The sequence below is a fragment of the Triplophysa rosa genome, linkage group LG8 (genome assembly GCF_024868665.1).
Source record: "Triplophysa rosa linkage group LG8, Trosa_1v2, whole genome shotgun sequence".
NCBI classification, from domain to species: domain Eukaryota; kingdom Metazoa; phylum Chordata; class Actinopteri; order Cypriniformes; family Nemacheilidae; genus Triplophysa; species Triplophysa rosa.
Genome location: NC_079897.1, coordinates 16,791,285 through 16,818,970, shown reverse-complemented (window position 1 = coordinate 16,818,970; position 27,686 = coordinate 16,791,285). Strand labels below are relative to the sequence as shown.

General features: G+C 44.0%; 1 protein-coding gene across 3 annotated transcripts; it reads right to left on the bottom strand.

Moving 5' to 3' along the window:
* Positions 1 to 833: 833 nt before the first annotated feature.
* c4b (complement 4B (Chido blood group)) lies at positions 834 to 27,185 on the bottom strand. 3 transcript variants are annotated; one of them, XM_057340157.1, is made up of 41 exons: positions 27,052 to 27,185; positions 26,067 to 26,253; positions 25,687 to 25,876; positions 25,108 to 25,178; positions 24,928 to 25,013; positions 20,174 to 20,256; positions 19,841 to 19,925; positions 19,602 to 19,722; positions 19,067 to 19,199; positions 18,723 to 18,835; positions 18,413 to 18,574; positions 18,152 to 18,319; positions 17,764 to 17,949; positions 17,469 to 17,627; positions 17,209 to 17,341; positions 16,987 to 17,058; positions 15,768 to 15,977; positions 15,475 to 15,586; positions 15,232 to 15,302; positions 15,001 to 15,140; positions 14,583 to 14,789; positions 13,851 to 13,902; positions 13,647 to 13,736; positions 13,042 to 13,248; positions 12,735 to 12,810; positions 12,412 to 12,604; positions 11,834 to 11,935; positions 11,574 to 11,736; positions 10,935 to 11,155; positions 10,691 to 10,849; positions 10,310 to 10,369; positions 9,894 to 9,984; positions 9,616 to 9,784; positions 3,430 to 3,520; positions 3,190 to 3,264; positions 2,993 to 3,095; positions 2,696 to 2,785; positions 2,464 to 2,556; positions 2,256 to 2,339; positions 2,002 to 2,134; positions 834 to 1,919 (listed from the first exon to the last, which is right to left on the bottom strand). In XM_057340157.1, exons 1-41 carry the CDS (start codon positions 27,126 to 27,128, stop codon positions 1,778 to 1,780), a joined length of 5,160 nt encoding a protein of 1,719 aa, XP_057196140.1. In that variant the 5' UTR covers positions 27,129 to 27,185; the 3' UTR covers positions 834 to 1,777. The 3 variants fall into 3 exon arrangements, 2 of the variants coding, with proteins under 2 accessions (XP_057196140.1, XP_057196141.1); XR_008963376.1 differs by lacking the exons at positions 834 to 1,919; positions 2,002 to 2,134; positions 2,256 to 2,339; ... (1 more) ...; positions 2,696 to 2,785; positions 2,993 to 3,095 and adding an exon at positions 3,636 to 3,966 and having other exon boundaries at positions 3,249 to 3,264; XM_057340158.1 differs by lacking the exons at positions 834 to 1,919; positions 2,002 to 2,134; positions 2,256 to 2,339; ... (3 more) ...; positions 3,190 to 3,264; positions 3,430 to 3,520 and adding an exon at positions 8,850 to 9,075.
* Between the last annotated feature and the right edge of the window lie 501 nt (positions 27,186 to 27,686).

Genomic DNA, 27,686 nt, shown 5'->3' with positions numbered 1-27,686 from the left:
GTTTGGGTCTGGCCACGGGATCTCATCAACATCACAAGCGATATTTTCTCCTGCTAAGCAACGGGGAAAATATCGCCTTGTGTGCCGAATCCATCCATGGACCTTACCTCAATGTCTCCGCATGCCTCTTCCATTGCCTGTAGAAGAGGCGTGCGGGCATGTGGTTGGCGGTCATATACGTGCCATCTCCAAGCGGAAAAAATAGGGTTTAGAAATGGTCAGAATAGAATACAGTCTGGGGTAGAGAGTTGAGGACATACCTGTTTTCCAGTCTGAATGTCCTTATGATGGATGCAACTGTGAACCGGCTTAGTTGTGGGTGGACTCTCTGCCCAGCTTCCCTCATTGTCAGGCCATGATTTGTCACATGATCCACCAAAGTTGCTCTAATATCATCTGAAATACTGTTCCGTGCATAGCCTCTTCGACCACGTCCTACTCCACTCTCTCTTTGTCTTCCTCTACCTCTTGCTCTCCCTGCCTCCATGCTTGCAAAGTTCTCAAAATGGCTCAACTGAGGCCTATTTATGGCTGGCTGATTGGTGTTCAGTTTTGTAAGTAAGATTTTTCAGGTGTGTGTCTAAGTGTTTTCAATCACCCAATGTGTTTTGTATTTTGAATAGATGTGTTTTCCCAATGGTACCCATGAGATTTCATTTATGAACGAAGTGTCTTATGTGTGAAATAGTGTGTAGTGTGCAGAAGCAAGTGTGTTGCAGAATTGCAATTAAAGTGCAAAGCATCGCTTTTGTTTAAGGTTTGGTTACACTGTGTTTAAGGTATAGTAACAAAAGCTTCAAGTTTTGTTACTTTGGTCTAAGCATGTGTCTATAGTGTTCAAGCAATGGGCAAAAACTGTAATTAATATTGCATATAGGAATTTATAGTCTGTTATATTTGACCTGTGCTTCTCTCTCCTTTATCTTAAATGTGTGCTCTCACTGAGCATGTGTGTGTGCGCGTACTTGTTTGTGTACGTGTGTGTGTGTGTGCGTGCGTGCGTGCGTGCGTGTCCGTGTCCGTGTGTGCGTGCGTGCGCGTCCGTGTGTCTATGACTGTGTGTTAGTACGTGTGCATATTGTGTGTGTGGAGTGTTTTGTATGTGGGTATGTCTGTCTTCTATGTTTTCACCCTTTTTCTTGTTTTTGCAGGTACAACTTTATTTATATAGCGCTTTTTACAATTTTCATTTTCATACAATTAAAGTTGAGTTGAGTAAAGAAAGTACAGTGTTTTTTCCATTTCCTGAAAAACAGCGAAAGGTTTCGGAAGGACAGCAACAGCATTGCTTGATACTTTATCATAGTTTTTGCCTTAAGAGCCACAAACTCTGTTTTGCCTTCCTACGCTTGTATTGGGATAGGGATTCATTTGCAAACCTCACCCCCCCCCAAAAAAAAAAATAAAAGATGAATTTGACTGACTGATAACTTTATTTAAAACATTTCAGTAGAGATCCAATAATATTGTGAATTCATTTGAGCATGATAATCATGTAGTCAAATTCTGGTATTGTGATAGCCTTATTATACAATAAATTGATGAATTATGGTTGTTTCTAAAATGTGAGACTACATTATTGAAGTATAAGGTGAAATTGTAAAGGATGCCATTTCCATACACAAAGCCAACAAGGCATGATAACGGTCAAACCAAGTCCTACAAATTAAGGTTCTCGCTCACAATCTGTTAATAAAAGAGAAGTGTAGGTTTATGGTAGAATCAAAGCCTTTGTGCTTTGTGTCAGGTGGAGTAATTAAATTGCCCCAAACACAGATTAAACATCACATCCATCAACTTGGTACTCTTTCATAAATTTTTTGAATCCCAAACAGAATTGCTTATTGACTGACGCTAAGCATGTTGAGTTTGTTGGCTTCTGCTCAACCCATGTCTTTGAATCCAGCAGGTACTTCATGCTGGGAAAGAAAAAAGAGATAGCAGTGACTTTTTTTTATAGTACTTTCTGGAAGTACAGAAGTTTCATGGATCGCTACTTACCTTCCATCCAAGTCTTTGGTACGGCCATCATTGCCCATGATGAGGTATGTGTTGCCCACTTTCAGCTCACTCTTGCAGTGTTTCCTCTTAACAAACACCCGGCTGCTGCCTGGCTTCACAGCCTGGTCCTCATCTGAGGGTCAAAGAGGTCATTTATCCTAGCAAATCTTGAATTATTCATGACATGATATGCATTGCATTGCTTGTAATTACTGGAAATAGTTAAATCTAACATAAAAAGCTTGATTACTTACTGTATCGGAGGACCTCATTTACAGTTGTGGAGTACAGTATAAAGCTGCCTTCTTCATCAGCTCTTTCCACGCTAACCTCTAAAGCTATGTCATAAAATAAAAAAATAACTCAATGTCAGTTCTGCCACAATTTGAGTTTCAAGAATTTCATTCAAGAAAATGCACATTTCATTATTGTTTGCTTCCAAAAAACGTGGGTGTTACTCACCATAATCAACATGGTACCGGTAACAGACATATTCAAAGCGGTCCTTTTTGTAAATCTTCATCTCAAATGTTTTCCTTTCTGTGAAACAACCCTCTGAGGACACAGAGATCTTCTATGAAAATCTCATTTTGACATGAAACTGTTCGTCTAGTATGGAGTCACGAAAATGTTCAATGCAAATGCAAATAGGTTCACATTTGTTTTAATGGTTAAATAATTTCTGGAAGCCTACTTTCTGCACATTGACAAACATCATCAGAACACAGAATAGAAACCATCTTGCTCCTCTTGGGGGCGCTGTAGAGCACGGAGCATCTCCTGTCTGTCAGAGATATGGGGAGAAGTTGTTAGCAAGTTAAATTACTTATTTACAAATGTTATGGGATTCTGTGATTCTTTAGATTTACCAGAAACTAGGAATTTTATAATTAAGTGGTCTATTTTAGTGTCTGTATTGAGTCTGTATGATACACAGGGCTAATTGTTATGGTTATGTAAAACAATGTTATTGATACAGATGATCGTTTACCTGGCTCATAGTAATCGTAAAACGTAGCAGGAGCTGGTTGAATTAAACCAATGGGTACATCTTGCTCAGCTCCAAATGCCAAACACATCCCATCGGCTTCTATCTGAAAGGTGACATAAAGACAATATGAACGATTTTCTAAGATGAAGATGTTTTGAACTATTCATGTGATTGTGTGGTATGTGTGATTTGGTCACCTCATTGAAGTACAACAAGACTCTTCCTTTTGTTGTCTCATAGTGAGAAATATAGCTATCAACCAGGGTTTTCAGCTGTCGGAAAGGTGAAAAAGGGAGCAATACAAAATGAGAAACAGGGAGCAATACAGCAACATTTTAAAATAAAATAACCAATGCTCTTGCTCATGGATGTTATATTGTACTCAAAATGTTTTTTATACTATTGTTTCATACTCAATTGACATGACCATAGCTGACCTTTTCTAGATCTGCATCGACAGCAACAAAGCCACTAAGAAGAGTGATGTCAGCAATTGCCATTCCAGAGAGGTTCCTCCCCTGAGCGTGACTGTGGGACAAGACAGATGCCATCACATCAATACAGCAGATCACAATTTACCCCCAGCAACTTGCAGGTGTTTACTCATTTTTTTGCTATTTTTGTGCTTTCCCTGGCAACAAACCCATTGTCATGACAGAACCACGAACGACCCAAGTGCGGGGTAAACAGAAAGTTTTATTGAACACAGGCAAGGAAGGTCAATGAGTATAATCCAACCGCGTCCCCGTCTACAGCGGTGAGAACTGGGATCCACCGGAGGCAGCGATAACAATGGGAAGAGCCGAGGATAGGTCGTCGGGGCAGAGTAGAGGTCGGTAGCGCCTGGGAACCTCACTCGGCCCGAAACCCGTGCGGAGCGTCCGTAGAATGGCCCCGAGCAGGGTGATGACGGTAACTTCCCCGGAGGACAGCTGCTTGAGACCGCCGATGATCGGGTGAGACGCCAACGGAAGCTGCCGGAGACAAGAGGAGGTAGACAGAGCCAAGGTGATGGGAAAACGCCACTCGTGAGGCTTGACAAGACAAGATCTATGGCTGAGACCAGGCTAAGGTGAGTAATCAAAAATACTACAGACGAGCCGCAGCTACGTCTGGGGCAGTCTGAGCTGGCTAAACACAAGCAACGGTCAGATAAAGGACAAGAGACAACGAGGGTATTTAATGGGAACATAATGAGAGAAGGGTTATCAGGTGTGAGGCAATTAGGGGAATGGTTTCGGATCTACCCGTTTCACTTATGTCCACACACTGTACCTCACCTTTTTGTGGTCACGTCCTGACTTACAGACACAGGAGGTTGGGGATAATGACGCAGACACCGAGCACTCTGTAAGCCATCAGCTGGCGACTACCACGTGCTCGACAGAAAACAAAACAAACCCCGTGCCAGATAATGCTCCGACCTGACCTGGACCATGACAGTACCCCCCCAAACCAGCGCCCCACGGCGCTTAAGGGGGGGGGGCTCACCTCGTCTCTGGTGGAAATCCACGATTAGCACATCACGCGAGGGAATCCACGACCTTTCTTCTGCGCCATACCCCTCCCAGTCCACCAAATACTGAACGCCCCTGCCGCGACGGCAGATGTCCAGTAACTTCCTAACGGTGTAAACTGGAACACCGTCCACCAGCCGCGGGGGAGGGGGGGTGGGCCGAGAACTGGCAGGGTTGAGAGGAGAGGTGACTATGGGTTAGACCCTGGACACATGGAACACAGGGTGAACTCGACCAAGGTTGGAGGGAAGCTTGAGCCGCACAGCCACTGGATTAACCACCTTGGCGATCCGGAATGGCCCAATGAACCTGGGTGCCAGCTTACGCGAAGGCACCCGGAGAGGCAGGTCCTTGGTGGAGAGCCATACCCGCTGACCGCACACATAGGCGGGAGGAGAGATCCGGTGACGGTCCGCCGCTGTCTTGGTCCTGAGAGTGGTTCGGGCCAAAACCTCTCTGGCCCTCGTCCAGGTCCGGTGGCATCGCCGGACGAAGGCCAGAGCTGAGGGAACCGCAGCATCGAGTTCCTGGGAAGGAAACAGAGGGGGTTGGTATCCAACAGAACATTCAAATGGAGACATACCTGTGGCTGAGGCGGGGAGGGAGTTGTGAGCGTATTCTACCCAAGAGAGTTGTTGGCTCCAGGAGCAAGGGTTGTTAGATGTCAGACAGCGGAGTCTCCGTCCGAGTTCCTGGTTGGCTCGCTCGCATTGCCCATTGGTCTGAGGGTGGAAACCTGACGACAGACTCACTGAGGCCCCGATCTGATGACAAAACTCTTTCCAAAACCGGGAGGTGAACTGAGGACCCCTATCGGACATGACGTCCACCGGAAGGCCGTGTAGGCGGAAGATGTGGTCCACCATCAGTTGAGACAGCTCCCGGGCGGAGGGGAATTTGGGAAGGGGTATGAAATGGACCGCCTTGGAAAATCGGTCCACCACCGTGAGGACTACGGTGTGTCCCTTAGACAAGGGGAGACCTGTGACAAAGTCCAGGGCAATGTGAGACCATGGCCGGGAGGGGACGGGGAGAGGACGGAGCAGACCTGCGGGTGGGCGGTCTTGCTTTGCACGCAGACCGGGCAAGCCAACAAGAACTGTCTGACATCGTCGGAGGCCGACGGCCACCAAAATCGCTGGCATACGGATGCCAGGGTTCCCTTGATACCTGGATGGCCGACCAACCTGGATGAATGACACCATCGGAGGACTTCTGGATGCAACGGAATGGGGACGAACAGCCGGCCCGCTGGACACACTCCCTGGCACTTGCACCCTGCGACCGGCCTCCTCTACCCGCCGCTCAATTTCCCACGACAGAGCCCCGACGACACTCTCCTCGGAAAGGATGGGGTCGCTGGGTCTCTCGTTGTCTGGGTCCTCGAACAGGCGAGAGAGGGCGTCCGGCTTGACGATCTTAGATCCAGGCCGGTACGACAGGGTGAAGTTGAACCGGCCAAAGAACAGTGCCCAGCGGGCCTGCCGAGAGTTCAACCTCTTGGCCGAACGGACATATTCGAGGTTCTTATGGTCCGTCCAGACCAAAAATGGCTGTGTCGTCCCCTCCAACCAATGACGCCATTCTCCCAAGGCCAGGTGCACCGCCAGCAGCTCTCTGTTGCCGATATGATAATTCCGTTCTGCAGGGCTGAGGCGATGGGAGTAAAAAGCGCAGGGATGCACTTTTCCATCATGACCGGCGCGTTGGGACAAGACTGCGCCTACACCGACATCGGACACATCGACCTCGACAATGAATTGCCGACCAGGAACTGGAAAACAGAGCACAGGTGCAGAGACAAAGCGGGACTTGACTCTATCAAAGGCTACCTGTGCGAGGGAGTTCCAGGAGAACGGAACCTTGGTGGAGGTCAATGCGGTCAGCGGTGTGGCCACTTGGCCGAAGCCCCGGATGAAACGCCTGTAGAAGTTGGCGAACCCCAGGAACCGCTGCAGTGCCTTGCGGGAGTCGGGGACAGGCCATGTGGTGACAGCCTTGATCTTTGCATCGTGCGGTTCAATGCCTCGGGGCGATATCACGTGGCCAAGGAACGAAATGGTATTGGAGTGGAATTCGCACTTCTCTGCCTTGACAAACAATTGGCTCTCGAGAAGGCACCGGAGGACCCCTCTGACGTGCTGGGTGTGTTCCAGGGGAGAGTGGGAGAAAATAAGGATATCATCCAGGTACACAAAGACAAAACGATTGATCATGTCCCCCAACACATCGTTGATGAGGCCCTGGAAGACGGCAGGAGCATTGGTCAGACCAAACGGAAGGACCAAATACTCGTAGTGTCCCGATGGAGTGTTGAATGCCATCTTCCACTCATCCCCCTCGCGAATGCGAAGCAGGTGGTAGGTGTTGCGGAGGTCTAGCTTCGTAAAGACCCGAGCTCCCTGTAACAGTTCGAAGGCAGACGACATCAAAGGTAAGGGGTACTTATTCTTTACCGTAATTTCGTTCAAACCTTGATAATCGATACAAGGGTGCAGGGAGCCGTCCTTCTTCTGCATGAAGAAGAAACCCGCGCCAGCCGGCGAGGAGGAGGGGCGAATGAGCCCGGCATCTAACGATTCACGAATATACTTCTCCATGGCCTCTCTTTCAGGACCCGAAAGGGAAAATAACCGACCCTTGGGCGGAGAAGTGCCTGGGAGGAGATCAATGGTGCAGTCGTAGGGGCGATGCGGAGGCAGAGACATGGTGCGAGACTTGCTGAACACAGTCTGCAGATCGTGGTATTCCTCCAGAACCCCGGTCAAGTCGGCAACATCCATCTGTAACACAGGAGACACAGAGACAGACGAGGGAGCAGGACCAAGACAAGACACATAACAAGAAGGACTCCAAGACAAAATAGAAGTGTTCACCCAATCAATGTGAGGATTGTGTTGTGACAACCACGGATGCCCTAATACCAGAGGGGTGGTGGGGGAATCGAGGATGTACAACCTAATCTTCTCACAATGATTCCCCGACAGAAAAAGGCTTACGTGAGGAGTGGTGTGGGTGACAGTGGATAGCGGCAGTCCCATCAGCGTCACGGCAGAGAGGGGAGGATGCAGAGGAATGGTGGGCACTCCCCAGTCCCGGGCTGTGGCTCTGTCCAGGAAATTTCCTTCAGCTCCGGAGTCGATGAGCGCCCTCCCTGAGTGGGTCTGGGAGCCGTAGGTGAGACGGAACGGCAGCATGGTACGTGGTAGTGAAGAGATTTCAGTGATGGCGCCCACCCGGACTCTCCGCTCTACGGATGGGCGCCGGCTTTTCCCGGACAGTGAGCCACGAGGTGACCCGCCTTTCTGCAGTAGAAGCAGAGACCGTCCACGAGGCGGTGTTGTTTCTGGGCCGGGGTGAGACGTGACCGGCCAACCTGCATAGGCTCGGGCTCCTGCGGCGACTGATGGGCGGTCTTGTTGTCCCGACTGGGTTCGTGGCTGGGCTCCCGGTTAGGCTCCCGGCGGAGCCAGGCGGGAGGAGAAGTGTTGCGCCGGTGACGGGCATTGATCCGACTCTCCACTCTCAGGCAGAGGTTGATGAGATCTTCCAAGTCCCGGGGCGGATCCAGTGCGGCGATTTCATACACAATGCTAGGACTGAGACCGTCGAGGAATCGTGCGCGTAACGCCCCCGCATTCCAATCGCACGCGGCTGCCAAGGTTTTGAACCGGATAGCAAAGTCTGTAATGCTGCTTCGCCCTTGACCCACCCGGGAGAGTTGAGTGGCCGCCTCATTGCCCCCGGCCAACCTGTCGAACAGGCTGATCATCTCCGCGCGGAAATACTGGAACGAGCGGCAACAGGGGTCCTGGGCCTCCCAGACCGCGATTCCCCACTGGCGAGCTCGCCCCGTCAGCAGAGTCAGGACAAAAGCGATACGAGTCTCCTCCGTGGCATACCGGCACAGTTGGAGGGCGAAGACAAGGGAACACTGCGCTAGGAACGCCCGACAGGAATTAGGATCCCCGTCGTAGAGAGGCGGGCTGTTTGCGTGTGGTTCAGGATCACTCTGCGCTCCGTGAGGCGGAGAACGTTGAGAATCCCCAGCGTGGGTGGAGCCTCGGAGGAGTTCGGCTACCTGATGTTGCAGCTACCTGCCCCTGCAGGGCATCGACCTCCTGTGTGGCGACGGATAGGTTGGACGCCTGCTGCCCCAGCAGATCGCCTTGTCGTTGAAGAGCCGCCCGTAGCGGATCTGGTCCCGCTGGGCCGTGTAGATGGTCTGACCGTTCTGTCATGACAGAACCACGAACGACCCAAGTGCGGGGTAAACAGAAAGTTTTATTGAACACAGGCAAGGAAAGTCAATGAGTATAATCCAACAGCGAACGTCCCCGTCGGCGGCGGTGAGAACTGGGATCCACCGGAGGCAGAGATAACAACGGGAAGAGCCGAGGATAGGTCGTCGGTGCAGAGTAGAGGTCGGTAGCGCCTGGGAACCTCACTCAGCCCGAAACCCATGCGGAGCGTCCGTAGAATGGCCCCGAGCAGGGTGATGATGGTAACTTCCCCGGAGGACAGCTGCTTGAGACCGGCGATGATCGGGTGAGACGCCAACGGAAGCTGCCGCAGACAAGAGGAGGTAGACAGAGCCGAGGTGATGGGAAAAGGTAAACGCCACTCGTGAGGCTTGACAAGACAAGATCTATGGCTGAGACCAGGCTAAGGCGAGTAATCAAAAATACTACAGACGAGCCGCAGCTACGTCTGGGGCAGTCTGAGCTGGCTAAACACATGCAACGGTCAGACAAAGGACAAGAGACAACGAGGGTATTTAATGGGAACATAACGAGAGAAGTGTTATCAGGTGTGAGGCAATTAGGGGAATGGTTTCGGATCTACCCGTTTCACTTATGTCCACACACTGTACCTCACCTTTTTGTGGTCACGTCCTGACTTACAGACACAGGAGGTTGGGGATAATGACGCAAACACCGAGCACGCGGTCAGCTGTCAGCTGGCGACTACCACGTGCTCGACAGAAAACAAAACAAACCCCGTGCCAGATAATGCTCCGACCTGACCTGGACCATGACACCCATGACCTTGGCATTGCTAGCGCCACGCTTTACCAGTTGAGCTACAGAAACCATTTTTGCTTACCTAACGCACACTTCGTATATCACGTCATGTTGGTTGTTTTGCGCGGTGTCACGTCTGCGTCTGCTGCGGGCATCAAACCACTCGATGTTGGTTCGAGGGAAGTCTTCCTCTTCCTTCGTCTCCTCTTCGTTTTCGTAGTCATAATAATCATAATTTTCTTGTATCCGTTCTAAACAGGAAGTATGATTATTTTAAAAGAGCAGGACAACAATGAGAATGCAGTCGTATAATTCTACATAATGTATCTATAGATGTGATAATTATTTAAATCTTCTCACTTGTGTATTGTACTTTTCCCGTCACAGTAACGTTTATTGACACATCAGCACAGTTGGTATCTTCCTTAAAAGCATAATAAGCTTTTGCCACCTATGACAACAAACAAGGCATTGTTTTTGAAATATGATGGTATTGTGACACTATAGACCACCTTGAAAGACGTTAACAATGCTGGTCCAGAAGAACATTCTGTTTCAGTTTATTAACGCTACACAAACGTTTGAACAAAATACAACAGAACATTATAATAGAATGTTAGATGTCAAACAAATTTCTTTAAGATTTAAATATAAGATTTTAGTTTATATGTGTAAATACTAAAACAAAACAGAAACCGGAAGTGCTTCTGGAACAGTGTTTACATCTTGCAAAATGGTCTATAGACGGTATGAATCAATATTTGGGAACTTCTTACTTTCATTTGAACTTTTCCTTTTCCCGAAAACTTTGCATTTATGTTGTTTCCGAGAAGTCTCTGGATAAGAAGGCAAAATAGTGATCAGAAGAAGAAAATATAAAAGAAATGAGTAAAACAAAACTGTCACCATTACAATATATAAATGTGCAAACAGCAACACCTGGAGGACAATGGGTTAAATTACACAGGAGCAAATTTCAATTGACAAATATATTTAAATAAACTACACAGAATCAAATATAAATCCCAAAAGAATGTACAGGGATAAGAAAACTGGTTAGAAATGAGATCTTAAAGGAAATCTTATTTTATCAAAGCATCTGTAGATTTTGAAATTTCAGTTCAAAAGAACTTCACTAAGAAATGAAAATAGTTAACCTTCAATTCTGCTTCAACTCCCTTTTCATTGTTGTCGAAAAGCAGCTTCTCAGTCTCAGATCTGCCTGTCACGGTGAATTGTGCATTGATGCTAGTGATGGGAGGTTCTGGTATGCTCAATCTGTACTCAGAGAGAGCCTCCAAAGCCACAATAGTGTCCTGTCAGAGTGTTTGAACAGTATTCGAATAGTTTAATTTCCTTCTTCAGAAATGTAAATTCTTTGCAATAAAAACTTGATCTGACCTGTGTTGATTTAAAACCCCCTTCATAGTTCTCCTGTGAAGACAAGAAACAGGCAGCTCTACGTGCCGTCTCGAGGTCCTTATGTTTGAGTGCGGTCAGGAGAGCGTATGCTGTGCTCTCTATTGTCAGTGCCACTCCAGAGGGAACCAGGTAACCTCTAGCCTCATTTTCCAATCGCATAGTGTCCTCATTTCCCCATACAAGACACTCATTCTGCGTTACTGCGATCAGGTGGGAAGTGTTTAGCAACACATAATGAAATTCGCAGTAATATAAATGACTGCGACATGGAAAAGTTAAGCAAGTTCATACAATCATGGTTGACAGTATATCTGGAGTTTTAAAGTTTGTAAACTTTGTGAACAGAGTATGGAGTAGCTCTTGTTATGGTCCTAAACGACCTGAGGTTGCTCTTTAATAGCTCTCAGCTCTCTAGTGTTCGCCGTTGTGTTTTATATATCAACTCAGATGTTTCTGGGAAAAATAATTGCGGTAGTAATGTGATCTCATTTGTGTTTTTTTCCGTTTCAAGGGGTATACCTTGATTGGAAAAAAATCGTTCACTTAGCCTGGCAAGCAAACAACTTCAACATAACTTCCTTGAATTTTCAGTTTCAAATGTGTCTCTAGGAATGTCACCTTTTTTTGCTTTACTTTTGAGTTTCTCCCAAGCTGAGATTGCAGGAGTTTGGTCAGTAAGGCAGGTAGACAAACAGTACGCTGTAATGGCTAAGGCATATGGTCGTTTCAGATCCTTAACCCGTGCGAGCAGGAAGTCAGTGGCACGGGAGATGCTGTTCCTCTACAAAACATTAAAACCCAGTATTTGTGGGAAGCCTTTGTGTCTTTACTAGTCTAGTGTTTACATTGTGTTAATATCAATGATCACTCGTTCATACCACATCGGCTGTTTCTTTGTCCAGAAAAGGCAGGGAGCGACAGAGGGCTATAGTGATGAAAGCTGTTAAAGAGGCATCTTGCTCAACTCCCCCAACACCACCCTAAAAACAAAAACACTCGGCATCAGAGCATTTCACTATAGTTTTACAGGAATACTAAGTGGTGTTCATACTATTTTGTAATGTTTAAAATTTTATTCAGTTTTTGAGTAAAGGGATAGGTCACCCAAAAATGAAAATTCTGTCATCCTTTACTCACCAGCAACAACGAATTTCTGTGTTCTGCTGAACACAAAAGAATATATTTGGAAGAATGTTCTAAACAGTTCTACTTACACTTCTAGATTTTCCCTACTATGGTAGTCAATAGTGCCCCAACTGTTCGGTTATCAACATGCTTCCAAATATATTCTTTTGTGTTCAGCAGAACAAGTTGTTTATAACTTGTTCAACTTTATAAGTTGTTATAAAGGTTTATAACAACTTGTGGGTAATGACAAAATTTTGGTTGATCTATCCTTTAGATAAACAACAATTGTAAAATCTTGGCAAAACTTTTAAAAAATGTATAGATGGACCTGCATTTCCCGATGAATGACTGGATTAGAGTCAGTAAAGGATCCATCTGAACTCTGTGTTTTAATCAGATAAAGGACTGATTTGCGGATTTCCTCCTGAGAAATCTCCTTTTCTGTCAATCCATTTTGTTGTTTGGTTTCTATCTGCCGATCAGCCACGAGGGACAACACCTTCACCACTAGAGCCGTCAACCTGTGTGAGGAGAGGAATACGTGACAGTTTAGAAAACAAACAAAATCTGGGGCTTGAAATGCAAGAATGATATGCAGCAAAAAAGTTATATAATGTTTGACTTGGCGTATTGGTAAGACACAAAATTTACCAGGTACTTGTTGGACGGTCGATCCAAGCTGCGTATGATCCATCAGGCTTCTTGAATGTCAAAATCCGTTCATAACCTGTCAACATAAAATATAAAACCACAACCTTCGATGTAGAGTACAGTACTAATAGTTTTCGATCATAGGACTTTGTCAAGTTAGACAACATTGAAAGGCTTGGAGCTTGCAGTACAACTACTGGTTCAGATTGTCAAAAGCTCTTCACTGTTGTTCAATTTTATTCATTTGTTTCAAATTTAGATCCATTGGATTGGTATGTGGGTTTAAGAGTTGACTCATACACTACACCTTTTTCAATAAAATCAAGTGCTTTGTCTCTGGACCCTGCTTCCAGCTCCAGCCAGCCGTTAATTTTGTCTAAGTAGTGGATTGATAAGGCAGTCGGAGACATTCTGATCATAGTCTGCTCTCCACAGCCTGTAGGTTCCATGATCAGGTTTTCCACTTTAATTGGTGAAAGCAGCTGAGCAGCAGTCGACTGGCCAAATCCATCTTCTGCAATGAAACAAGTGACTTTATGTTGCGTTGTATATCGCACTTAAAGGGATAGTTCACCCAAAAGGGATAGTTTTATTCATCAATTATTCGTACTCATGTCATTCCAAACCTGAATGACTTTCGTTCTTCTGCAGAACTCAAAAAATGTTTTTTAAAGAACATTGATAACCAAACCACATTGGACCCCATTGACTTACATTGTATGAAGACATTTTTCAAAATATCTTCTTTTGTGTTCCACAGAAGAAAGATTCATACAGGTTTAAAATGACATGAGAGTGAAATGAAATGAGGACAACTCTTTTTTTTCTTTGGGTGAACTATCCTTTTCATTTAGTTTAAAGGCAGATTAGAAATGGTATAGTTGTGTTGGTTTCTAGCATGTTGTGTTGAACCTTCTAGCTTGACGAACAGGTTGACGTCTGTTTCAGGCACTGTGTTGTTTGGGAAAACTCCATTGATCAAAACGTTTTGGTCACTTCTACCTGGTGTGCAAAAGACAAGAAATTTGTATATACTTAGCTGTAGTTTGTCAGAGCTTGCCACAATGTATGTATTGTATCAATGATCTGCTAACAAAGGACAGCACACAATCTCACCATCCAGATTAATGACATAAGTCTGTTCACTTCTTATTTCAACTCCCTCATTCTGAAACATGAGGAGAAACACAGACAGTAGACTATTGACAGTCTCAATGCACCAAATGCAACAGGGTTATCTGTCAGGTTAACTGGCGAGTGTCATGATTCTCAATGAGGATCCAGATGCAGACAGCGTAGAAGGGGTTAACAGAATTTATTTAAAAAAAAAACACAAATCAAACACCCACGATGGGGGAAGACAAAAAGAGAACAGCACTATAACCACATATAAAACATAAACCAAAACTTCCCACATGGGGGACAAAACCGGCGGACGAGGTAACCAAAAGAACCATATAAAACTGAGACAGGACTAACACTAGATAAACGCAAGACAGAGCAAAAACAATATATACGAGACAACTTACTAGAGCTTGAGACAAGGAACAATACAAGGTAATACAAAACGAATCAGCACAAGACAAGAGACACAAGGTTAATATTTAGGTGAATACAAACGAGGGATGATAACACAGGGAGGGTGACGGGCAGGTGACAGGGATCAAACACTAAGGAGAAGCTAACGAGGTAACGAGAGGACGGGGCTAGAAGACGCGACACCGGAGAGAACGCATATTATTGTCAAGAGGACAATAATACGTTTCTCTCCACACATAACAAGGGATCCTGCCGTGAATCATGACAGCGAGTACATGCAAGCTATTTCCCAGTTCTACCGCCACTTACCTTGACCAAGAGCATCTTCTGAATGGCGTCCACCTGTTTTCTGTCTTCAGCGTCATAAAGTTCAATGATGATGGGAATTTCGCCTGTTACCATGGGAACAGCAGAGAAAGTCACAGTCTGAGAGGACTCAGGGTCCAGATGGATAGTGACGTAGGATGATGTTCCTGGTGAACAAAGACCTTCCACTTCTCTCATGCGCACAATAAGCTGACCGACAGACAGATAAAGAAAATATGTTAATGCTAAAGTAATACATTGACAAGTAAATATATGTGTTGCAATTTGCACATCATATTAGGTGTTGTGCAGAGCACTCGCGTGTGGATTAATACACACACAGGCTACAGTTGATACCTACATGATACTCAGTGAATTTGGAAAATTCCGAAAAATAAGAATAAAGTCCATTTCAACAAACCTCATAGTCCATCTTGCCATAATTAAAGATCACCACAACTATAGTCAGCTGCTCGAAGCGTTTCACAGAATAGGGAAGCCTCAAGGACAAAAACAGTGCCTTAAATACACGAAGGTCAACAGGCTCTGCCACACAAAAACCTGTAAGCAATGAAAGCAAGAAGAAGAAGCAGTAATTCTTTAGCAGACTGATGTGTGGAATTTGGTAACAGTGAGGGGTAACCGACTGTACCATGTGATATAGACGTGCTGACAGCCTGGATCTCATAGGTTGTGATAGAGTCAGGTATATAGATTTTGTATCTGCAAGAAAGAATGGGAACACAAATATTAACCAGTATAGTTTTTAATAACTATATATGTATTGATTTGAACTATTTTATCGCTATGCAAATAACATTTGTTTTTTTTTATTTAACACAGATAACATATTATATTATAATTTACATAAACATTTTGATCAAAACTCACACACCCAAATTTTCCTTTAGCCTTAATCTCTCTAAAGTCAAAGCTTGGGGGGAAATGCCGGCGAATAGTTTGTACTTCATCGTCAAATAATTCCTCGATTTCATTGGCATTAGCAGCTGTGGGAAGAAACGACAGATCATCTTTTTGAGGATTTTTTCTTTAGCCAAATTGATGGATTTTAGATTTTACGGTGCATAAACAACAAGGCATGTGATGATAGATGCTTTGAAAAGACCTACATGACTAAGCGATGTGCAGTGTCTTATTAACTGGACCAGTTGCTCTTCTTATACTCACTTCGAGCATGTCCTTTTTTTAGATCCTCTCTCCTCTTTTTGTCTCTTAGTTTGGTTGCAAACTCACAGCATTCTCTGAAGGCATCGACACAGTCTTTGTTTTCCAGTTTGCTCACTCGTTTCGCTCTGTCTTCACAAGTGAGCCTCATTGGAATCTGCGTAAAGCCGTGACGACAACATTTCCTCTGCTGTTCCATATCAAATGCAGCCTCTTTAGAACAAATGTCATATAAATGAGGATGGAAATAACTTTACAGTAAGTCTTCAAAATCAAATCAAAGTCAACTCTGGTGAAAGTTTTTAAGTTGAGAAAAATATAAACTTAGAAAAAACGTATATCAAAATATACTTTGTGATATATTCTATATATTTGTAATAACATCATTTAAATGTACACTCTGTAATAGTTTTTATTATTTTAAAACATTAATGAAATGAATAGTTCTTATGAATAAAATTGAAAATCATGTTTATTTACATGAAATAGGCCTACACTGTAAAAAAATTCTGTAAAATGATAGGATATAAGGATATATTAAATCGTTTCCCCACTTTTCATGTAAATCTTTTGTATTTTTCTGTAATTTTACAGCTTTTGACTGTATTTAAAAACACATACAAATCTGTAAAAACAGTGAAATTCCGTTTTTTTATTTGACGTGGAAAATCTGTAAAAAAAAATCTGTAAAAGTGCCAGGGTTTTTACAGTGTAGATGCTTTAAACAGAAAGTTGAAATTAAACTTTTGTCATCATTTACTCACACAAAAGAAGATATTTTGCAGTTTTGCAGTTCTGGGGCACCATTGACTAGCATAGTAGTTTTCCCCATATAATAGAAGTCAATAGTGCCCCAGAACTGTTCAGTTACAAACATTTTTCCAAATATCTTTCTTTGTGTTCAGCAGAACAACAACATTTACACAGGTTCGGAACAACTTGAGGGTGCGTTTGAGTTTGTTGGAGTTTGTTGGATCAATATCAATGAGAATTTAGAACGCTGGTGTTTGTTGGAGTGGTGTTGAAGTTTGTTGCTCTTTGTTGGATGAGTGTGAGTATGTATCAGTAGCTTAAATAAAGCTTCTATATTTGGTATGTTCTGGACACAATCACATGACTAACTGAATATGTATTTTACTTATAAGTTTAGTTAATCATCATGTGCCCAAGTTTGGAAACTGTTGAACTCGTTTGAAAATACACACAACTGACAACATTTTACCTTTTCTAGCCATTTCGGCTTGGACATCTATAGAGCGTTTGTTTCGTCTAAACCCAGATTTACAGCTGAAACCTAGACACAATGGATTGAAAAATATTGTGAACATAATGTGTCAACACCACCTTATAGAGAGAATGTCTTTTCAGATAGATTGTAATGAAATGGCCATTTGTCACATGTTTAGAAGAGAGCATCACTGGCTCTGGAATTGGGACTTTATACCTTTTCTCATCATTGAGCGGACTGTGGTCGAGTGGGAGATGAAGGCCAGACCAGCATCATTAAACACTGCAGCTGTATTCTCCCCACCCCCATATGAACACCCCAGATCATACGACTGCATTGAGGCAAACACCTTCAAGCAGGAATACAGTAGAAAAGACATTAAATACAAATAGAATAAAGACTGTATTTGACCTTCACATTTACAAGTCCAGTATATCTTATATTGAACATTTCTTCAGACTGACTTTACTTCACACCTGTTTTAAAATGAGTTTGTTTTGAGTGCCGAGGGCGTAGATGCCTTTGTCCACGACTAGTAAGGCCACAGTGGCATCTTCCTGATTACCCACATCAACTTCAAGGTCAGCTGAATCTCCTGGCTGGTGCTGGTGATCATCTCTCAGTTTTACCTCAAGCTAAACATGAGATTTAACAGAAAGTAATCTGTAGGGGATTACTTTTTCAAGTAACTTCCACAACACTGTAAATGATGGAATGGACTGAATGAAGCTATTGCCACCTCACTAGAAAAGTCTCTGATCACTCTTTTACCTTTCCTCCACACGTGTCCTTTACATCCACCCACACAGAGTCTGCAATGATGTCCCCACCAGTGTTATAGTAGAAGCCGATCAGTCTGAAGGAAGGGATCATCTCTGGAGTGATGAGGATGTGGATTTTTACTAGAGAACTTGAATCGACAGATCTTGCTTCTCTCAGTGAGCCTCTGCTGAGAGTCTGAAGAGACATTTCTTACCTTTATGCATACTGTACATGACAACAACAACAACCACACAGCTGAGTGTGTGATTTTACATTTATTTATTTACATTTATACATGACCAAAAATAATGGAAGCTTTCTTTCATGTAAGTTTCACAATTTGCCTCCTTTGTGTCTTTCAAAGTAAATGAAATCATCATAAACAACTTTTCCGTACCATGTAATGAATTTGTCTGTCTTCTGGATTACCGCTGACATGAAGCATAACCTCTATAGATTCTCCTTGTGACAGAACCTTAGTAGTCGCGCTCATATACAGAAAGCTGTTTCCTGAGGAACTGATACGCCGCACTACTAGCGTTTCTTTGACACCATCCACCGTTGCCTGGTGAGATTGACAGGTCAGAAATAGATCAGATAAATGTCTCATAATACGTTAAAAAGGATGTATTTCTAAACACGTGTTGGAGATATTCACCTTTACTGATATGGAAGGTGGTGTTTCTATTAAGTTGAAAGCATAAGATGCTATTCCATCTCCATTAGTTTTAATACTGATAGAGTTCTTATCTGTACTTGATACATCTAAATGCACCTGGACATGTTTGGCTGGAGAACCATTCGGGTGATGAACTGTGACCTGGTCATAAAAGAAACCTCTGGTACCACAGCACAAAATGATAAGAAAATACTAAAATCTATTATGAATAAGCGCTGTCCTATATGACGTATATATTGGGAATAGAAGTCAGATGGTTGATTGGAACAGTTGTGTAAGGTATCTTTACCACCACTTCAATGGGAAATCCCGGGGTGTAGTATAATCTTGTCCGTGACAGGTCCACGATGAATGGACTCTGAACAATGGGAAGAAAAACTTCTGATTCCTGCACCTCTCCACCTTATAATGGGTGCACAGTCATTAGTGGAAGAACTGAAGTTAAAACAACGAAGAAATCTTTCCTTAATGGGCTTTTAGAATATGTTTCGGAACTTTGCATTCATTCGTCTTTTGTCATGTGTTGATGTCAAAATAAAATGAATTTACTTTGACAAAACTGATCTATTCTCATGTTTTGCTTAACATTGAAATAGCATAGTAAACACAATAATTTATTATTGATTGCTTTACTTAAAATGTCTGTGACTGTGACGGCAATGTAGAATTGGGACTGAGTTTCTGCCAAATCTTCTAGTGTTAAATTCTTGAGTTTTGATTTGAGGTCTGAACTTTTAACTGCAACCTCAGCTTTGCCTTTTTTCACCTGAAACAGAAGAAGACAAGATAAAAATGATAAGCGATAATAGTCACTGAAATCTATCTGCTATAAACAGTATACTGTAAAAAAACTGTAATTTGACAGAATTTCAAAAAGTTTTTCACATATACAATGTCTTAAAAAAAACAAAAAAATTTTGAAAAACAATATAAAAAAATAAAAAAGACTGCAAATTTACAAGATAAACCTGTAATTTTAGGTGGAAAAATTTTACAGTTTTACTGTTTATTTCTGGCGCCCCAGGTATGGGAAAATTATGTTTTTTTAATATGGTAAATTACTAAAAAGGCTGCAAATTTACAAGAAAAACGTATTTGTATGTGAAAAAACTGGATTTTTTAATTTACTGATTCAACTTGGAAATTTAATAGATGTTTTTTTACTCACAGATCCCATTTGCTCCAGTCCTCCAAGGAATTTGATTTCCTGCCCTTTATTCTCAGACTTTTCCTCTTTTATCCCAAATCGACAGTGAAAACCACCATCAATGGTCTTTCCATATGTGTATCTTCATATATTAATCAAAACGTTTATGGTTTTAATCTACTACCGTTAATTCAATCAAAACATGTTGATATCATCAAGAGCTTTTGTGATTTGATTGGCTGATGTGAATGTGAACTTACAAAGCTTGAATGGTGAATGTAAATGTCTCATTCACAAGCAGAAAGCCTGTTGCTGGCTGAATGGAAACTCCAAAGCTGGGAAGAACTGACCAGAAAAGCATGGTTTATGTAATGCCTTAACATTTTCAAAGAAAAGATGTATTGGCTGCCTCAGTTTCTTGCAACATTTTTACAGTTCTTGTCTGATTTGATAGCACAAATCTGTGATTGCTTGTACTGTGTACAACAATCGTATTATCAAGATGTTAGTTTCAAGCAAATGTTTTAAAGGAACATTTATATTTCTCTTCACATCTCTTTATAATTGATATGCCAGTAGTCACAGTCACTTACCAAACTGTTGGACCTTGAATTCACGCACTGCAGGATTTTTCTCATCACCTTTGTAATGCGCTGTTATCCTCCAAACACCAGGCCTGGAGAGACAGTAAAGTCATCAAAATGGTGCTATATTGCACTAAAAGTGGTTCTTGGCTTGTAATCATATTGAAACCACTTTAAGTGCTGTATAGAACGTACTCGGTTACTAACGTAACCTCGGTTCCCTGAGATACGAGAACGAGTACTGCGTAGCAGGGCGCTATGGGGAAAACTCATTTTTCTCCGATGACTGAAGCGTTTTAATAATGCAATGAATACTGCACGGCAATTGGTTTGTGCAAAGTAAAACTTTGAACCAATGGCAGCGAAGCTGCATGGACCTATGGCGATGGAGCCCGCCAAACTGAGCGGGGCTTATGGCTATATAAGCAGACAAATCGGTGCAGTGTCCTCAGGTTACTTCGACTGAAGCGATGACCAGCTGCAGCTTGTGAGCATGGCCATAAACGCAGTACTCGTTCCCGTATCTCAGAGAACCGAGGTTATGTTAGTAACAGAGTACGTTCCTTATCAATACCGTGCTACAAGAGGAACGATGAACACCAGTTTACCCTGGAGCCAGGGCTCGGGGGTCAAGTATGGAGCAGGGGAGCCCTGCGGGAGTGGATGGGGCCAAGCTAAGAGGTGGCCCAGTCTGGTTAATTGTCCCAATGACAGTGTGCTTGGTGCCAGTGCGGTTGGAAAGCAACCGTCAGTCCGGCGACCTAGTGTGAGCCCGTTAAGCATAGAGGACCCAAGCCTGCAAGGCCGTGATGTCCAAACTATAGAATCTGGTCATTGTGGAAGGCGGAGCCCAGCAGGCTGCCGCACAAATCTCAGCTATGGACACACCGCTAGACCATGCCCATGAAGAGGCGACACCTCTAGTAGAGTGGGCTCTAACTCCCGTGGGGCATTGAAAGCCCAAGGAAGAATATGCTAGCATAATAGCCTCAACTATCCATTTAGAAAGTCTCTGCTTCGTGACCGGAGACCCTTTGGTGTGGTCACCGAAGCAAACAAAGAGCTGTTCCGACCACCTGAAGGGGGCCTAACGCTCGATGTAAACCTTTAGTGCTCTGACGGGGTAGAGCAGGTTCAGCTCCGGGTCCTGCTCGGAGGAGGGGAGCGCAGAAAGCGTCACTACCTGTGCTCTAAACGGGGTAGAGAGCACCTTGGGTATGTAGCCATGCCTTGGTTTGAGGACCACCCTAGAGTAGTCAGGCCCAAATTCAAGACAGGAGGGGCTTACAGAGAGCACATGTGAATCGCCCATACATTTAACCAGTGCCAGAGCTATAAGCAGAGTGGTTTTAAGCGTTAGGGGACGGAGGTCCACAGACTGCAGAGGCTCAAAGGGAGAGCTCTTCAGATGTGGGAACAGTGAGGGGGCGAGGAGGGCAGAGCTGCCCGGATCCCTTCAAGAAACAAACAACGAGGTTGTTCTTACCCACCGTTTGGCCTGCTTTGGCATGGGAAGCCAAAATGGCTGCCGCATAGACCTTGAGCGTGAAAGGGGAACAACCCTTATCCAACAGCTCTTGCAGGAAGGACTGTATCAACAATATGTCGCAGGATTCTGGGTCTGTGCTGCGGGCTGCACACTAGGCGGAAAATACAGACCACTTGAGGGTATAGAGCCATCTTGTGGACGGAGCTCTAGCCTGAGAGATAATGTTCATGACACTCTCGGGGAGGTCCGTAGGCTCCCATCAAGAGGCCAAAGGTGCAGAGCCCGCAGCTTGGGCTGGGGGTGCCAAATTGTGTTGCCTGCCTGAGAGAGTAGGTCCCGTTTCAGGGGAATAGACCACTAGAGGAGAGGCTTCCCTGGCTATTTATGTAGGACACCACCGTCATACTGTCCGACCGGACTAAGATGTGGCTATCCTGTAAGACCGGCAGGAAGTTGTGAAAGGCCAGCCACACTACCTGCATCTCCAGGCAATTGATGTGCAGGCTTCTTTCCTGATCCGACCAGTGGCCGAAGGCCGGCATGCCATTGCACATAGCCCCCCCAACCTGTGTTGGAGGCATCTGTCGTGACCACCTTTCGTCTGCATGTCGTGCCCAGGGGCACACCCTGCTCCAGCCAAAGGGACAGAGACGCCAGGCGTGTGGCGGAACTCTCAGCCAGTTCTGCCAGTACTGAAGCGACCGTATGCGAAGGATGCCCAACTGCAGTACGCGGAGGCCATGAGACCCAGCATCTTCTGAAACGCCTTGAAGGGGTGTAAATTTGCCAACTTTTGGCTGTACAAGGAAGTAGCGGCTGTAAAAGCCCGACTCGGTCGATCTGGAGGAACCGGTTCTATGCCTCCATTTTCCAGTAAGTTTCTCACCTCGGTGCGTAGAACATGCGCATCTGCGTTTTGCACTCAGGTGGGGAAAACCGCAGGGGCCTGCGAACAAACTAGAGTGCATAGCCTCATGATATTATACCCAGAACCCAATCCGATACCCCGGGGATGGCCTACCAGACCTTGGCCCATGTGGCAAGGGGTTGAATACTTTGGGGAGGTACACCGCCCATTGGGGGCTTGACTCCCATGGTAAGTGGTAGAAGAAGATTGCTCTTTTCTGAAAATGTTTGTGTTTTATTACATTTTCCGCTATAAAGCGGTTGGTTGTGTGAGCGCTAGAAAGGGCCCAACATTCACAACAGGGTAGAAAAAGACATTTCTGCAAGCACCCGGAATTGAATGGGGCACTTGGGCACACAAAAGAGCTAGGTGGAAGGAGGTCCAGTCGCAGCGAGACCTGGTCCCTTCCTCTTCCTCACTTGGGTCTCAGGGCAGCGCCTGAGGTGCAGGGTCCAGCGTGATCTTTGGCCGGGTCCCTGGGGCTGAGGGTGAGGGAAACGTTTACCCGAGCGAGAGCGCTGACGAGTCTCCACTCTTGCCGCCGTCTGTGTAGCAGGGGGTGTGGCTTTCACCGGCTGCTGAGTTGGCGCTAGCTTTGGATCTGCCTATCACCTGGGCCGTGGCCTTGGTGGCGCGTAGTGCGAGATCGGTGGCGCTCCGCAGCTCTCTGAAGGATGTGGGGTCGGTTCCAGACTCATCCATTCCCTGGAGGAGTTTGGCCTGGTAGACCTGGAGCACAGAGGGAAGCGCTGAAGCCGCTTGGCCGGCGGACGAGAATGAGCGTCCAGCGAGGGCCGAGGTCGTCTTGCACGGCTTAGATGGGTAGGTCACTTTTGCCGTCCGTCCAATGGCAGTGGGCAGACACAGATGTGCGGCCACTGACTCATCAAGGGAAGAAGCCTCTCGTAACCTTTTTCCTCTGCGCCGTCGACCGAAGTGAGAGTGGAGGAAGAAGAGGGTCGTAGACGAGCCAAGTAGGGGGCACGCCGTGACCTGGTAAGTTCTTCGTGAACTTCCGGGAAGAATGGTGATGTTCGTTGACGAGGTGCCTGGGGGCGCCCCGGCAGGAACCACTCATCCAGGCAGCTGCGAGTGGGTCCTTCTGGTGAAGCTATCCATGAGCGCAGAGAGACTCATGCTCTCGCAATGAGGGCATACCGTGTCTGTGAGTGCGTCATCAACGTGGGATAAGCATGAGACGCACACGCCGTGACCATCAGTGGCATGTAGGAAGATCCCACATGGGTGACAGGGACGGCGCGGCATTTGCAACAACGCCGCAGGAAATTTGCTTGAAAATTCGCTCTTTTAGAACTCGCCGGATGGTGGCAGGGAAAAACATCGGTGCTGCTTACCTACACTGGAGAATACAGCGAGGCCGCTGAGCAGGGGGTCCAATCCGCTGCGAAGGCTTTTCGACGGTGAAGCAATCAGTCTCGAGTAGTGAAGGTAGAGTCAACGCTGAAGGAAAAGAGATCTGAGGACACTGCGGTGATGTGTCTGCTTATATAGCCATAAGCCCCGCCCAGTTTGGCGGACTCCATCGCCATAGGTCCGTGCAGCTTCGCTGCCATTGGTTCAAAGTTTTACTTTGCATGAACCAATGGCTGTGTAGTATTCACTGCGTTGTTAAAAAGCTTCAGTCATCGGAGAAAAATGAGTTTTCCCCATAGCGTCCTGCTGCGCAGTACGAGTGAAGTATCAATAGGGAACCATATCTTGGTGCTTCAGTGGTTCTTCAGAGGTTCTTCAGCTGGATGACTGATGTGCTATATAGAACCACAAAGAACCACACAGCACCACTACAGATGGTTCTTCAGCGGTTCTATATAGCACCTCAGTCATCCCAAAGAACCGCTGAAGAACCTCTGAAGAACCACTGAAGAACCAAGATATGGTACTATATAGCACTTAAAGTGGTTCCCCTATGATTACGAGCCAAGAACCACTTTTTGTGCTATAGCACCATTATTTTAGAGTGTACAGAATAAAACTGAACTGCAATAAAGTAACTGATTCTTTTCATGTTATGTCACAAGAGCAAAACAAGATATTGTTCCTGCTGCAATTTCACTTAATTATTTGTTTGTGTGTGTTGAAATTGAAACCAGGTTATTCTGCATTAAGTGCATTACTCCTGCTAAACACCTGAAATGTTTTATTGTCCATATGGATATGCATGAGTTTTGGGTTCATGTGAGTTTTTGGAATTGAATGTGAATTTCATTTGAAACACCCTCAGACCCCAAAGGGTTAAAGCAGACTGTGCTTATTTGATTTTACTTGTGTGATTCTCAACCACTGGACTACTTTCAGTAGAGAGTTTTTGAGCTGTATGATAGAAGATGAAACTGAAGGTAGGCCTACTTTGAAACATCAGGAATGTGGAAGTTCTTTGAGAAAATGCCATCAACTTTGACCATCATTTTCTTGATCCGGTTTCCATCAGCGTTCTGTTAAAGAAACAGACAGACATTAGACAGCAAACCTTATCAAATAATCTTATAAACAAACATCTTCTGTTTTTGAGGTTACAAACTCACTTACAAACACAGACACATGAACATAGTCGGATTTTGGTCGCATGGAGTGATCCAGAGTGAAGATCCTGAACCTAACTGAGAAATACAAATAATTTGTTTTAATATACAGTAGTAATGTTTTTAAATCTATTAATGACATGTCCACTTTTAGACCATTAGTGTATAAAACTGCAGGAAATACATGAATTAAACAGATTAGATCAAAAATCCCATTCAGACAGATTTTAAGTGACCTTTTCTTTCCAAATCTATTCAAATGTATTGAATATTTCTTTTTATTTTCCACTAAGAATAAAATAGTTGTATATGGCCCACATTTAAGTCATTCCAGCAAAGCCTGTTGTGTATACTACATCTGATGTTGTCTAAATTAAAGGAATAGTTAACCCCAAAATTTTGTCATTATTTAGACAAACCCTGTGAGGTTTGGAATGGGTTGAGAGTGTGTAAATGATGGCAGAATTTAATAGTTTTTCACACTATTACAGAATCAACAAGGAACATAAAGGAAAACATTATGCTGATGTAGTTTTTTCGTTTTTAGTCTAGACATTTTAAATGGGCACGATCATACGGTGCATACCTGTGCCACGGCCTGCACCCTTTTCTGAAGGGTTGTATATGGGTTGGTCTGTCTGAATGAAGATGTAACCACTGTGTTGAGAGACCAGGACCCGGGCCATCCGTTTGACACCTCCAACATCACAAGCCAAATTGAGGTATGGAGGCCCATTAATGGTCGATTTCAGGTTTGAAACTTCATTCGCATAAATCTTTAAAAAGAAAAGAAATGATGTGGTTGGAATCTACATGGATGCTAATATAATTGTATCTTTTAAATATGTTATGTATTGTTATATTACTTTTGATAAAGGTTTTGAGCAACAGTTATTTATATTTATACCTAGCTTTCTGTGTTTGAATTGCATATACAAGTATTTATTATTTACATATTTCGTTTACCTCAAGATCCATCGTCTTAACCTGTCCTTTTCCAGTGATTGTTTTGCTTTGACTGGCTGACATTGGGACACGCATCTCAGTTTCTAACCGACAGGACACAGTCTTGTCATGCAATGTTTCTCCCACCTGGACCGATATGCGTTCTTTCACCCCCACATGAAAGACACTCGGGGCTGTAATTAGAAATCTGACACACAAATTATTAAAAACTTTTAACTCATGTTAAACGGATAGTTCACTCCAAAAGGAACATTCTTTCATCATTTACTTATCCTCATGTCATTTCAAACCTGTATGACTTTCTTCTGCAGAACATAAAAGAAGATATATTGAAGAACGTTGGTAACCAAACAACGTTGGCCCCCATTGACTTCTATTGAATGGACACAAAACCCCCTAAGACATTGCTCAGAATATATTATTTTGTATTTTACAGAAGAAAGAGTCACATAAAGGTTTTGAACATCATAAGGGTAAATACATGATGACAATTTTTTTTTGTTATAATAAAAGTTATTCAAAGACAGACTATTCTTAAAGTTATACTTGTATAAAATGTATATATCATATTTTAGGTTAAAACCTTTAACAGTACAGTACTCTATGTAAGGAATAATCCACAGCACAGCTAGCCAGAAGTGGAGGCCAAGAACCACCCGGTGCGAAATGTTCTTAAAATCCTTTAATGCACGGCTAGCCATGAATTATCCCACTTATGGTAGTTTGCCAAGTTAAAGCTGTTATTGATGTTTACAATGCAATTTTTGATCAGACAGGTGAAAATTACAGTTATTTTAATCAGTTAATTTCAAACGTTGATCAAACTGACTGGAACTACCCATGCATTAAACGCCTTTAATGCATACCTTCCAGCCAATCAGAAACCAGTATTTAAACAGACCATGGTATAAACAAATATAGCTGACATGCTCTTAAGACAATCTCCCAGATGCCATAAATAGATGCCGAAAGATGCCACACATACCTGTGTGTGTTATCTCCATGAACAACACAAGTCATGTACACCAGGAGACAGAGGAGAGGGCTCATCTGTATGTCCATAGTGAACCCTTTGTGAGCAGCACGACATGCAGGCTGCTTTTGGTCACTCAACTCTGCTGTGTAAATGTTGCACAAGAGCAGCTTGTTGAGATGTGGATTTAAGGGGTTCTGTTATTGCACAACCGGTGCTTGTGCATTCTCATTGGATATACACAATTGCCTTCTCCAAAATCATGTGATTTCAAAGAAATTCAAACAAAAAGGTCAAAACCGCTTGCTTAACATGTCTTGTTTCATTTGGGGAAAATGAATGTAATTAGGAATCATATTGTTGTTTTTACCGCACAGTTACACTTATGAAAAATTGCTGCAGTCAGCTCAGACATGAAGTCTTTTTAAACTTCAGTCTGGAAATACAAACACAAAATGCAAAACTGCAGTGATTCAATTTTTTAACTGCATTAAACCATTTTTAAGGCAGTTTTATGTGTGTAAAATGTCTTTACTAAAACCTTACTGTTTGAACGACATAAATTGCCGTGAAATAACTGTAAGGTCAAATTGAACAAAATCATTCTTAACGTGCTAATTTGACAGCTGTTTCTTACTGCCTTGACA

Bases quoted from the DNA above. Each gene is read 5' to 3' on its own strand.
- c4b (XM_057340157.1), bottom strand. From the start codon at position 27,128: ATGGACATACAGATGAGCCCTCTCCTCTGTCTCCTGGTGTACATGACT. The intron at 19,926-20,173 runs GTAAGTGACTGT...TTTTCTGGTCAG, and splicing joins ATTCAAGGTCCAACAGTTTG to TTCTTCCCAGCTTTGGAGTT. The intron at 10,850-10,934 runs GTCAGATCAAGT...ACACTCTGACAG, and splicing joins GGGGTTTTAAATCAACACAG to GACACTATTGTGGCTTTGGA.